Source organism: Nestor notabilis, unplaced genomic scaffold, assembly GCF_000696875.1.
Source record: "Nestor notabilis isolate BGI_N333 unplaced genomic scaffold, ASM69687v1 scaffold33435, whole genome shotgun sequence".
Taxonomy (NCBI): Eukaryota; Metazoa; Chordata; class Aves; order Psittaciformes; family Psittacidae; genus Nestor; species Nestor notabilis.
This window is the reverse complement of record NW_009931162.1, coordinates 42,288-56,569: the sequence shown is the minus strand read 5'-3', so window position 1 is coordinate 56,569 and position 14,282 is coordinate 42,288. Positions and strand designations below refer to the sequence as shown.

Below are 14,282 nucleotides of genomic sequence, written 5' to 3'. Positions count from 1 at the left end.
GGGTTTCTTTGGGGCGGTGTGCTGAGGCTGCCGGGCTGTGCAGCCCCACTGCTGCCCCTGCGCCAGGGGCACGGGTCCCGCAGCAGCGTCTTGGCTTAAGCGGTGTCCCCAGGAGCGCGGTGTTAATGTTTTCCAAAGGTGTTTTGCTGCAGGTTCTGCGACATCAATACTTTTAAAGGCAAAGCCATTTCAGTTTCAGAACTGTGAGCCAAGTCCCTATGAGGCAAACAGGTGCAAAGCTACCTATTTCTGTGTTCTAATGATGCAAACCCATTTGTTTCTGAAGTACAGAGCATGAATAGGAACAGTGATCCTTCCATCCTTTGTGCTACCCCATAAATCTGATAAGTTTGTAAGCACTGCTTGACAGGTTCGGAATTACAGAAGTAAACTTTAGCAGACCCTGCCATACAGATGCACAGACTGAAAACTTAAGACAGTAGCCACAAAAGTCTCGCAAAAGATCAGGATGTCTTAAGACTGGCAAAGCGTAGTGAATGGCTCTGCTGGCATACGGCAGACCAAAGAAGAGGTGGAGACCAGAGAGTTGCTCTATTTGCAAACTAGTTCAATGCAGCTGAACTTGGATGGAAATATTTTTCCTTGTAAATCCTTCACTGTAACCAACTATGATTCCATAGGATAATTTCCTGTGTGAAGTTTAAGGCTTAAATAGTTGTCCAAGGTAATTAACCCTGAGGCACTGTAATGTTACACATAAACATTTGTGTGAATGTTCCTGATTACAATCTTGAATAAAGGTTTAAATAAAAAAGCCAACTATCTGTTACACTATGAGCACCAAACTTTTTTCTTTTTTTATTCTTTTTTTTTTGGCATTCTGTCTTTTAGTCTGGAAATACATGTGCCTCAGGTCTGACTTGGAGGAGTGACAAGTGTAATTTTAGAATAGTCTGGGATTGCGGATAAAAAGCATGGGAAGTCACTAGAGACTGAGACGGCAGTTTCAATGCTTTTTAGTTTTGATTATGGTAGTGGTGTAACCACTTTTATTGAGTATTTTTATGGATGACCAAGTTTGCTCTTCCTTCTGAAACTTCAGAAGGAAAGATTCTGATTTTCTTTCTGTTTTTTAAAAGTTTTAGCATTGATTTTCAGCAATGTTCACAATTTCATCTAAGATTTTTTCCTCAAATGAGACTGTCCTTCATTTATATGGATCTTGTTGCCTTTTCTATATATCCTGCAACTTTTCAACTGTCAGTAGGTTTTTAGTGAAAAAGGATTTGTATACATGTATACGTATAGATGCTAAAAAATTGTTTATATGTATGCATTCATAGCAAGTACACTTAAGGCAGATTTCTAAAATAATTTCTTTTACAAAGTCTGCATTTTTTAACAGATCTTTGAATCCAAATGTGAGAACTGACATCTCTGTATAATCTGATTTTCTTCTATTATTTAATGCAGGTTCCTGCTATTCAGCAGAAAAGAACTGTAGCATTTCTAAACCAGTTTGTGGTTCACACAGTGCAGTTTCTCAACCGCTTTTCTACTGTTTGTGAAGAGGTATGTTTATCATTTTCCCAGCTGTCACTTTATACAATGAAAAATAAAAATCCTAGAAATGAGAACCTTAAATATTTTTGCTGCAGCAATACTGGTAGCTTAAACCAAAAAAATGTAGCCTGCTTTCTGTTCAAGGTTTCTCTTGAGTAAGTGCTTAAGACAGATTTTTCTCCCCAAGATATCCACATGAGCTGCTGATTATACCACACTTAATCCTCTTGTTTCCTTAGACTTTTGTGTTTGGCACGGTCTTTGAACTTTTTGATACATGGAATTTGTTCTGAGCAGCTCCATCTGTGGATATCATCGTGTTTTGGAAGAAGGATGCCATATTCCTATGGTGCTGAATCCATTTTGACAGTCAGTATCCCTCTTATCTGTGTCCTAGGGTATTTCATCAAAACTTGCTTTCAGATTTTACCACCTTTAATTTTAAAGGGTGATACACTAAGCTCTGACTGTAAATTCTTCTGACGTGGTAAAAAAAGACATGTTTGGCAAGCGATTAGTATGGAACATGAAGCACTTAGTTTTAGTGTCTTGTAAAAAAGAGAAAACCAAAGATATTTAGTGTTAATAAGGTTTTGTGGTGACTTTAGTGTTGATAGAAATATAGCAGACTGACAGGACTGGAATTGTCCACTGAAGGGGACAAAAGTGCTTCCTCCCTTGTAGAAAGGGTGTTTTCTAATGTGGCTTTGAGCTTAACCTTTTTGTCATTAGTGGTTATTTTGTAACTGTTTGCTAGTTTATTCCACAAAGACTGCTGTACAGCCCTAGCCAGCATGGCTAGGGCAGCTGTCAAATGCAATTAGACTAAGCCCTGTAATCTGAGAATTTCTCTTATTTGTTAGTGAGGTTTAGAGCCAGACCCGTGACAAGTATGAAATTTTGCTGTCGCATCAACATATGGAGCTTCAGAGGAACAAGAGTAATTTTTTTTCCGAATTCTTAAACTTACTTTAACTTGATACGTGGGGCAATGTAACTGCTTGGTGATGCTGTTGTCAGTTGTCCAAAACTCGATCATCACATGATCTCAATATTACCTCTTACATAGACACTGTGGAAATCAGAACATATGTATTTAAAGCCATCCTGGGCATGCAGCAACGCTGTGAAGTCTACTTAATAGAATGGTTATTAATTAGCCTAAATGTGTACTTGCCCAAGAGGCTAAATAGTTGCTTTATGAACTCCTTGAAAAGTTTTTTATGTTCTATGAATTTTTATGAATGTATTTTTATGAATGTATTTTATTATGAAGTACAGAAGTGTTTTTAGTGTGAACGGTCCCAGTGTAAATCAACAGAAGCCAAGAAATTCAAAATTAGGGCTGACACCATCTTAACTCTAAATTTCTTGGCTCTTGTCTCGTCAAACTGACCCGTAAAGTTATATAACTGTCTTTTGTACATCTTTCCTCCCCTTTCCCCAGCTACATGTAGAGCACATAGTTCCTTTCAGCAGAAACTAACTCCTCTTCATGAACAAAGAACCATCTGTAAACAAGTCAGTGCACTATCCAAAAAGACTAACTCCTGTCAGTCTCTTTTTACTTTTCTAGCATGTTGGCAGAAACTGCCATTTTCTTAGGGTGTTAAAGTTCTGCTTCAGAGCCAGGCAGTCTTGCCAACCTGCCAGAAAGCTGTCAGAGTGGTATATGTCTGCCAGCCAGCGTGCTAGCCAACTTCACTTGGACAGGTCTGGTGGAGTATGGTAGTGATTAGTTAAAAGAGTGACAGTTCTTACAGAATAATTCAGAAAAACTTAGGTTGTATTTAAAAAGGAAAAAAAAAGTTGTCAAAATTTGACTGAGGTGCACCTGGAGCATATAAAACTCCTGGTTAGTTCTGGTTCACTGTGCATTTTGACTGTATAGGACTTTCAATCACCTGCTGTATTCTTCATCAGATGTTTCTACTTTGCTTTTGCTTGGTAACATACACACACTTCATATCTTTTCATCTTCCACATTTGGAAACATCTTGGAAGAAAGCTGTTTTGGTAACTGCAAGAGTACAGTGTGTCTACCTTTATTCTCCAGTTGCCCAAAGTAATACCCTGTTTACTTTGGCTTTCTTTTGTACATCATCTGTCTTCATTTCTGTCAGTCATTATCTGGCAAAACTAACTGTCTAGTAAAATTATTAAAGATTTGAACCACTGTAGCTACTGTACTAAAAAGGGATGTCATTGCTGCACTCATTTCATAATGTTATTTCATTTACATTCTACTCCACCTTCAGCAGGTAGGAGACAAAAATGATTTTGTTTGGGTGAACTGGTTTATAGGTACAAGTGTCTAAGGGAGTCTTTTCACATCCTAATTGTTTTCTATTTTAGAAATTGTCAGCACTCTCTCTCCGTATCCAACAAATTGAAACAACACTCAATATTTTGGATGCAAAGGTTTGTATGTATACTGAGTTTGTCTTCTAACAGCCTCCTAAACTACATGATTTAACTTCCTTTTCATAGTCTGAATTGAGCAAATAAGTTTTCATAATGACTTGAAGGAGCTAATATGAAATGCTCACATAGCAAACTCTCTCTTTGCATACCATGCCACTTACATTGTGTTACATTTGAACATGTAGTTGATATGGAAGAAGGGAACCAACAGCACATAGAGGAAATGTTGGTTTTATCTTTGTTAAGCATAATGAACAGGAAAAGAACTCTCAGATCTTGAAAGGGCAACTGAACTATGTGGCAGTTTAGTTGTCTTGATTTTGTTGCAGTGCTTGGTTTTAAGAAAATGGAAAGAAGTTTCCCGGTATTAAAAATATGAAACATGTGGCAGGGTTGCATTATGAAATAGCATCTGCCATGCAAACTCTAATAAGAAACTTTTGCCCCTTTTGTAAAACGAAAGTATCTTTGTAGGTGTTACTGGACTCTGAGGATTTCAACTGGTATAAGTAACTAGGGAGATGCCTTGTAAACCTTTAGATATTGAAATGTGACCTGAATTGAATTTAAGCTAACACAAATGTGTCTGATGTATCTTCTTTAGCTAAAATGAGAAAAGGATATACTCTATAGTCTTATATTATCATTTAATTTGCTAAAAGAAAAAAAAAAATCCTAAAAAACCACCCCCTGTAAAGTTTTAACCAGTCTTTCTTTCAGTAATGGCGGAAGCCATTTCGGTTGGCTGTTCTGGGAGCAGGGGTAGGCCAGTTTGAAACCATTCATTAAGATCTCTGTAATAGTACAAACAGTGCTTGCTAACTCATTTATTTCAGAATATTGGAATTATTAATAATGGTACTTATAGCAGAATTCTTCATAATCATGTTAAATAGGACTTCCTTCAAATAGCTATGTGGCATATTTAATATCCACTCTCAGCATTTCCTTAAAAGAGAGTGAAAGATGTAGAAGATCGCAAAATCTGTAACCAGTCACCCATCTGTTAGGTAGTAGAACTGTTCTTGTCATGATGTCTTTCACTGTAGATGAAGTAGCAGAGAAGATGGCACAGCTCTGGTGTGGTTGGTAAGTGGAGGAACAAAACGCTGGGAAGATACTGAAGCCTTTCCTGCACTGCATCCCTGTGTTAGCAGTGACAGCTCCAGTGGTGTGTTCTGGGTTTTTTGATGTAGAAGCCACTTGAACAAAAAAATCTTTTGTTGTTGTTTTTTGCCAATCAAAATACCAAAACCAGTGATAAAAAGTTACCATTTTTACTAATGTGAAACCTACCTGGGGAATATGTAATCAGCAGCATATTGCAGATTTTATTGTCCATGTAAACTTATGATATGCTCATTGCTTACTTGATGATGTTTTGTACATTCAGTTATCCTCTATTCCTGGCCTAGAAGATGTGAAATTTGAAGTGTCCAGTGCAAATATGAACAGTGTTACAAATGGTCCTGTGGCACAAGCTACTACAGATCAACAGACAGCTGTATCACCTCAATCTGGCGTAAGTAATGAATCATAACTAGCACTGAAGGAATATACCTCCCTGCGTCAAGTTTCTAGTCTCATTTGAAGTACGTGGAAGAAACAGGTCTATTGGAAGAGAACAATCAGCTGTAAAGGTCTAGAACTATGTTTTTCACTAATGACTGTAGATGAGAATAATCTTGGTGAAGAATAGTTACATATTACCCTTAAATTATAAATTTTATGGATTGAAATCTCTCCGTGCTTTGGGTCTGCATACCTAACTGTTAAAGTGTTATCTTCTTTATATACAATATAGAACAATATACATGAAGAAGGGTTACAGAAAATGGAGGTTGTAACAGAAAATGTCAGAACTGTGGCCAAGGATCCAAGATATGCCAGATACCTCAAAATGGTACAAGTGGTAAGTCAGTTCTTTTATCATTCTTTGGGTACTTCGCTTATTTTTAGGTGGAACGTCACACACGGGTGTAAGTGAACATTAAATGTCTGGAAATGTCTGTAATTATACTGCAACAGTAATCTTTAAGATAGGATAACATCACAATATTTGTAGGACATCTTCTCTAAGTAGAGAGTAGATATAATACATTCCTTTAGACAGTTTCATGCAAGATCTTTCTACAAAATTCTTCCAGTATAACTGTGAACTAAGGTGCAAAGATGTGTAAATGCAGAGTGATATTAGCTGGAGTCACAGAAGATGCCACTGAAAGTGTAGTTATTCTGGCAGAATTAGTGTCATTCCCTACACACAGACATGAGTACAGTTTGGATTTGCTGTAGGGTGCAAAATGCAAGTTTGCTACTATAGTCCAGAGCAGAAGTATTTGATATTTCTTTAAGTTCAAAATAGAGATATAAGAATAGCTTCACTGCTTCATTCTACTTCAGTTTCCTGTTATTCATGATGCAGGCTTTGTTTGTCTCTTTATCTGTGGGCTATTCTATAGGTGAAAAGGAAATAAATGAATTTAATCCTAATATTTACATGTGTGAAAACTAATGAAGGAGTGGAAAGGTGAAATGTCACTCTTGGTGACATTCTTCAAAATCTCTTTTCACATCCACAAAATTAAAAATTAAATTGGAAACAAAGCAAAAGATCTGTCTTTATTTTCAAGCTGTCAATGGAAAATTTCTATAAAATAATATATATTTCCTCTAAAATATATATTATGATTCTAGAAAATACGACTATTTCTTAGTAAGAAGTTGCTTGTGTTGACACTAACTTCATGGTTTCACTCCCTCTTCAGAGCAATTATTACGATTGGTGTGTTTGATACTTCAGGTGATGTTCCAGACCTTATTCTTCATTTGAAACAAAAATTGACACCTTATGGGTAGCTTATTACAAACCATTTGGAAAACCTAGCAGTGGGGTAGTATCAGAGAATGGAATGCTATGTTAGTGTATTGATTTAATGCCAGACTTCCAAGTGGATGTGAAAATGCTTGATGGTCTTATTACTTTGACTTTTCCTTATTGGTGATTTGCTAGAGTAGTGAGATCTCACTTTCCACATTTATCCTTTGTACTGGCAGTTCCTGGTGACTCCTCTGCCAGTTGTAAACAGTGTGGTAGGAAAGTCAAACTAGCATACTGCAAATTAACGTGCGTTTTTGTATTTGCCAAACTTGTCTTTTTGTCCAGTCAAGTATTTCAGTTAGCGTAATTTTTTGCCCAAATTAAGTTACTAGCTGAAGGTTTGTTTAAACTGATCATTTATTTCTTGTAGTATTTATAGTATTTAAGAATTAGCACCATGAAGAGATAGTTCTTTTATATTACATACAGCTGTTCTGTGAAATAGTAACATACACATTTTGATGGAGTACAGATGAGCATATTAAATTCATATATTTTTTTAAAATACAGAACAATAATATTCAAGCAAACCTTACAAAAACAGTATCATATTTGCTACAATAAATGTTGAGGACACTTCTGTTGAGAGTGTGATAGGAGAAGTGTGTGATTTCAGATGAACTTCATGTTTGAAGTACAAATACTCTTACTTGGTTCTAAACACCAAACGTGACTGCACAGATGCCAAGACTGGCCTGATATAGATTGATCCTTTCTTTAAGGGACTGAAATAAAAAATAAACATGGAGAGTGCACTAATCTTCAGGAATTGCCAGCACTGATGGTATGTGACCTCTTTCTACACTATGGAGAACCAAAACCTATTTTGCAACAAGATTGCTGCTTGCACTGTGGCTTCTCCAGGACTTGCACATCTCCTGCGCTGCAGGACCAGGCTGGGAGTAGGGCTGGGGTACAGTGTGTTGAATGTGTAGTGATTGGATTATTTCAGGTCGTAGCTGGACAGAGACAAATGCAATGGAAATTCAGCACTGGCTCCTATGTTAGAATAGCACACCTGTGCCATTTCAGGGGGCCTGTGTGCTCAGAGTAGTTTTGGTTTAGGTTTAAAATAGTTGTCTGTTTTATTTTAGTAAGATTTAGGGTCACAGAAGTATTGGGCTATGATTTTCCGGTTTAAAACTTCTGGAAGTATGAAAGATAAAGTAATTATAATGTCCTAATTGTATTATAAACAGATACAGGTACAATCTTACTTGTTTTCATTCAGGAAAAAAGTGCACTGTTAAAGGACATTCTGATTAAACTTCAGATACGTTTTGTAAATCTGTGCTATGTGAGGGTGTACCAAGATGGGGTTTTCTTACATATATTGATGCACACAACTTTGGAATAAAACTCTTCTCCAAGTATGAATGTGCAAACATAACAGTTTCCAGTCCATTCTTACAAGTTTCTATACCAAGTTCCCTTTCCTTGAAAGCAAATACCCTTTGTAATGTAAATTAGTTGTGAATTACTGAGAAATTCTTTATTACAATCTTAATACCTTGCAACCGAGTCACATTTTTGCTGATATGCCTCTAAATTGCTAAAGCTACGTACCCGTGTGCTGTTACAGAATCATCATGCACAAGTCTTGATTGTGATTCTTACTGTGAAACTGCATAAGGAAAACACAGCAAGACAGCTAGCTTAGCTCTCACTTTGCCAGGTTAGCTACTACGGCTGTCACTTGTACCACATGCTTCTCTGGAACATTAGTCATGGCTGCCCTTTATTTTATCACTATTTTACTTACTTTGGACATAAGATATTTGCCCTGTGCCAAAAGAATCCAGCACTACTTTTCATTTAGGCTGTGAGGCCTCTCCTGACTTTCCTAGACCACCAGTAGCTTTGTCCCTTGGAAATCAGCAATTGTATCCCCTTTGTTATTTTTCTTTTCCTCCTATCTTGGCATGCTGTTGTACAGGTGGTGTTTCTGATGGTTTGCAACAGGGGATGGCAAAGCAACAAGTTGTCCTTGAGCAACTCCAGTGGAAACACAGGAGCAGTTTGTTGGAATGTATCTCATAAGACGACGTGGGTCAAAGTGTTCTTGCATCTGCAGTCCAAGATGAGGGGATTTTTAGGTGTTGCTGAATAAAATAAAGTGCAGAAGCTGTGGAAGGACTTGCAGTGAAAGGAAGGAATTTTTTTAACACGTACATAGTTGGCTTAAATCTGTCCACATGTCATAGAAGATTCAAGCCTGACTGTACAAACAGTTGTATTCAGAGGAACCACTTTTAAATTGTGCTTCTGTTCTTATGGACTGTTTGCTTTTTTCCGCATGCTTTTTAAAGACTTTTCCAATTTTTAGCAATGTCTTAAGATACCCATCCAGATACCCACTGTCCTGATTTTCCTTCCTTTTTGGCTGTACCTTCAGCATGTCTAAGTCTTCTTCATCTTTCTAGCACAAGTGTTCTCTGCTGTCTTTGTGCTACTTCGTGCTTTCCTCACATTCTCATCCATACACGTAACTTCAGGGTCCTGGTTTTGTCTGCATGAATTGCAAATTTATCTGTCCATTCCTGATTCTCTCCCTGCAACTTCCTCTAGATGTTCTGCCATAAATATAAGAAAGATTAAAAGGGCTTTTCATCTCTGTCATTTCTCGTTTCTAGGTTCATACTGATGGCAACTGAGATTATTGTTTCATGTTCTTGTTCAGCAAGTGACATCCATAAATTTGTATGAAAGTATAGTATGGAAGAAGCTGTAGAATTTAGTTCGCCTGTTGTGTCCAGTAATTTCATATTATTCTTCCTCCTCCCTACACAGGGTGTTCCTGTAATGGCAATACGGAACAAAATGATTTCTGAAGGGCTAAATCCAGATCTTCTTGAGTAAGTAATTTAAAACTTTCAGTAGGGCTGGAATGCAATCGTGTGCTTGAAAAAATTGGGAAAAAGTGTGCTTAGAAAAGCTTGTTTATAGTATTGTGAATATAAATTATCAGCATTAAAATAGGTTTTCAATTCTTCTGTGAAGAGCATTTTTAGCAGTTTATAGGTCTGAAGAGGGCCATCAGTACCAAAGGAGGAGGGATGCAATCTGAAGTATGAGATGTCTTTTCAGTATTATCTAGTCCAAGGCAAGGCCCAGAAAATGTAAAGACTGGAATATAAATGGGTGGCTACTGCACCCTCCCAAACAGAAAGTTGCAGGACTTTACCATTCAGACTTGGAGAAAATGGAAGGACTTTTTCCAAGCCAAGCAGAGGTTCAAGGAGAAGGATATAGCAGTGACAAGGTAACCTTTAACAATGTGCAGTTACTGATGAGGAAACAAATAATACACCAGTAGCATTTTCATTGTACTGAGTAGAGTATGAGGTTTTCTCCCAGATATTTTCTTTCAACACTTCAGTAAGAAAATGTTATCATTGTAGAGTAATAAGAAAAAACTCTCTTTTAAATTGCTGGATGCATGAGGGACAACACAGTCGTTTACAGATTCCCTCAGTAGACGGAGTGTACAACTTGATGTGAGTATTGACAATGTAAATTGAAGTCAGCAGTTTGAAATTGTGACTGCTGATAGAGCTAGTCTGATGTGAAAACTATTAAGAATAGATACTTATTTTCAAAGCTACTTACATGGTCATAAGCATGAATTTTAGGCTTATTTTACATTTGACATGTAATTTAGTTTTACTGTACTATTTCACAGAGTTTGTTAAACTGACAAAACTAACTTTTATTCTTACACTAATAGCCACTAAACTGTTTGAAACACTTTTGCATCCTTTTCAGGAACCATCAGTGTATTAGAAAGTTCGCTTCTCCTTCCCATTGACATCTTTTTACATTTTGGAAAGGCTTACTCTGAAACCAGCAACTTGTTTAATAAAATAAATAAAAATACAGGGAAACTGAAGTATCATCGTATGTCGAGTCACTTAAACTCCCAGCTACTTCCTTGTGTCTAAAAAAGCTTAAAGTAGTTATTACTCATTTGATATTTTTACTAATCAGATGAGAAAAAGGAAAGATAACACAAATAAGAATCAGGGTTATTAAACATGGTTTTACTATATGTGTGCTAAATGTGTTGTATTTTCTACTCTGCATTTCTGGTCCATACCTTTCTGTACCTGCTGCTGTTTCTTCATGTTGGGATGGAATTTTATAGTAGATAAGAAGAAGATAACAGGTTAAAATTTCAAAAGCTTCTAAAATAACATCCTTTCAGATTGTCTGTTTTGGGTTAGGATAGAAACGTTATTCCTGTGGGTTGGGGCTCAGGGAATATATTTGGTGTTTGGTCTCAAAGTTCATCTTCAAAGATTCTGTGCAACAGTAATGCTTGAGCAGATTTTCTTTGAAATGGTACTGGTTTTGAAAACTGTATAGCAAATCTACCTGGTTAGAGAAAGCTAATTATTTGGCAAGGTGAATAATGCACTAATATTTTAATCAGGAATGGGTGACCCTTCTTCTAATTTTCTTGCTTTCTTGTGTTAATATCAGACTCTTTTCTTTATATTGGCAATTCACACCACGTTTTTTTGTGCCTTTGGATTCCTTAGGCCTTACTGAGTCGCACTGAAAATTAGGAAAATATACCTATTGCTGTATGCTCGGTTTCTTACTGCAGACCCTCCCAGCTACTTGCCAGTGACTGAGTGTGGGTTTTTTGTGGCTGCAGAGGTGCTAATTCTAATAACATGGAGTTGTTTGTACTCTCTTCCTTTGGCTGTTTTACTTCTGTTACCACTCCTTTCTCAACATTTTACAGAGTTTGATAACTGCCTGTTTTATCAAGCTCCCAATTTACCTATTTTTAACTTAACGTTTCTTATTCTTCCTCTGTTGCCTGTCTACAGTTCCAGGAGAGTTTGTCCTGCTCTCACAAACTAAAGGAATTCATTCCCATCTTCCTCTTCTTACTAGAGGAGGGTTTTTGCGCTGGTCTCTCCAGATCACATGTCTTTGTACAGCTTCTCTGTTTTGTCATTACCATGGCAACAAAGAATAATATTGTGAAGTGGTATTTGCATGAGAAAGCAAATGCTTTCTTAATTTATTTTAGAGGTGTGCTGGGGTGAGGGAGAAGGCTCTCTTACAGTTCTTTAATGCACTTTCAACTTCTTATTTTGCACCCAAAGTGTTTAGAAGTAATTCAGAGGTACTTGAGGGATATCCAACAGAGAAATTATAACAAACAAAACTAAAGATGGAAAAGAAATTCTGTGGCATGACACACAGAGGTAGACCTGAGATAAATAACAATGGGACAAATAATACAGTTGTCAGTTTAGAATATTTGTAATATTTTATCAAAAAGAGAGCAGTTAACTGTCATACTCAAAGCTAGTTTCTGCGAAGATCATTCTTCCCCTTCCTGAAGTATAATTCTGTTTATGTTTTCTACCTTGATTTCAGAATTTACCAGGCTGAGTCTTGCTTCTATTGTCAAACTCCTTACATATTTAGGAGGGAGACTCCGGGGAGAGACAGCATCTTCAGTCAGTAGTGTTAGTTAGTCTTTAGGTGGTTTACTTCTCACCCCTTCATTCCCAGTAGATTCCCTGAGCTAATGTTTTGACATGATGTTAAGATCTATCTTAAATATTCTCTTAAAAACTAAATACAAGAAGTCTGATCATTTATAGTCAATAAAAATCCCGTGGCTGCTCTTGCATGTCAGATTTAACCCAATGTTCTAGCCAAATTCCACTCTGAGTAATTCTTTTTTTCTTCTCTAAATTATCCCTGCAGTTTTAGTTGGATACAATATCGTTCATTTCCTGTCTTATTTTTTTCATGTACTATTTACACTACTTAATGGTGTACAGCATGTTCCCTTCAGCCCTTGAACCTCTGAAAGTTGAGAAAAAAAAAGAATCACTATTGCCTGCTTTCAGCTCTTTCTACAAGTGTGTGCCACTTCTTAGTGATCTGTCATTCTTTCCAATAACCTCAAAGGTGTGCATTCAAACTGATGTCTACAGAGTTTTGATGTCCAGTGAGTAATGGTTCCTAGTTGTTTATTTTCCAGCTGTAAGTGAAGCAATATCAATAAGGTGCGACTTTGTACACTGTTTAGACTGTTTAGACAGTTAATGTGCTAAATATTTGTTAACGCGTGCAGTTGTGGTGAAAGGACGTTAGCATTGCGTGATTAAGTTGCTTGTGTTCTCAGCCTCCTTCTATGATTTACAACACAGAACACTTTTGTTGCCTGCAGGACCCCAGATGCCCCCGTGCCTGCCTGGGCAGATGATGGGAAAGCAGAAGAGAGTTCTGATAGTGAATCTTCATTTAGTGACTGAAGAGACTCATTTTGGCCTTTGGTAACCTCTGTTAAATGCTGATGTGTTTGGAACTTCAGCAGACAATGGTTTTCTGTGAGTCATGTGGGTGACATGATTTATCAGACAGCATTTTTAAGAACTAAGATCCTTCATGTTCTTTCCCAAAGAGTTTGAACAAGCAGTGTGTTTCAACCCAAACCTTTCCACCATGAAAGTTAATTGTGAGATCCTTGCATTTTTTATGCTTCATCGTTTCAGATTCCTTTCTGAATCTTCTGAAATTACTTTGTAAGACTCTAAAAAGTTTATACGTCTAAACCTCCAGGTCTCTAAGACTGTCATTATTGGATTTTCTGTGTAACATATTTAAGTTGCCTTCTTTCTGTGCTGTGAATTACAGGTAAAGTAACTTTTCAAAATGAAATTGTTTTATTGATGAACGGTATTTTTTTTCTAATATATTATATTCTAAGTGACACAACAAAAAATACATAGAAGTCAACTGTCTCATGGTGATTGCAAATCCGTGGTACTCTGTATTGAAAGAACCTAAAATCCAAATGAAAAATGTATTAAGGACCCAATTTGAATCTATTTTCAAAGTGTATACTGCTGTTAGAAGTCGTGTTAGAGTCTGTACAAAGTTGCTAAAGGAATTCCTGCTCTCTAGAAGAGTTGATTTATCAAACTCAGGTTTCAGTGGTGTAGAAGGCTACAAACATTGCAAGACTGGTTTGAAAAGGACATTGGAAAAAGCGAGTGCCTGGGAGATTATTAATGGAATACCTGATTCTTGCTACTTGTTCACTGTCATGTGGGTCAGTAGAAGCCGCTTTCTGACTGCTGTTGGGCATATTTGAAAGGAGGTGTTCCTGAACAGTTTATATATGATAAGAAATTGCCTCCAAGTTGGTGCCTTTGCTTATAATTTCAGAAAAAAGCGAGGATCCAGTTTGTATAATAATAAAACTACCTTGCTACCCTTTGAGGTATGCATTGGGGAACAATATAAAGAAAATCACTTGAAGCCTGACTGGCCCTGAAGACTTCCCTCCAGATTACTTCATCTACTCCATGAGTCAAAAATGTCAATTCATTAAAGAATCTTCTTTAATAGAATTTGTTCCACATGAAATTCTTCACGATATATTTGAATTCCGCAGATTATTGTGATTATACCAGAA

At 36.9% G+C, this 14,282-nt stretch overlaps 1 protein-coding gene across 1 annotated transcript; it reads left to right on the top strand.

Moving 5' to 3' along the window:
• Positions 1-1,434: 1,434 nt before the first annotated feature.
• CCDC53 (coiled-coil domain containing 53) lies at positions 1,435-13,400 on the top strand (the record flags this gene model as incomplete). The annotated part of the gene is made up of 6 exons (XM_010015757.1): positions 1,435-1,533; positions 3,880-3,945; positions 5,342-5,470; positions 5,753-5,860; positions 9,620-9,684; positions 13,032-13,400. Coding segments are annotated over 6 exons (552 nt in total), but the record flags the coding sequence as incomplete, so codon positions are not given.
• Between the last annotated feature and the right edge of the window lie 882 nt (positions 13,401-14,282).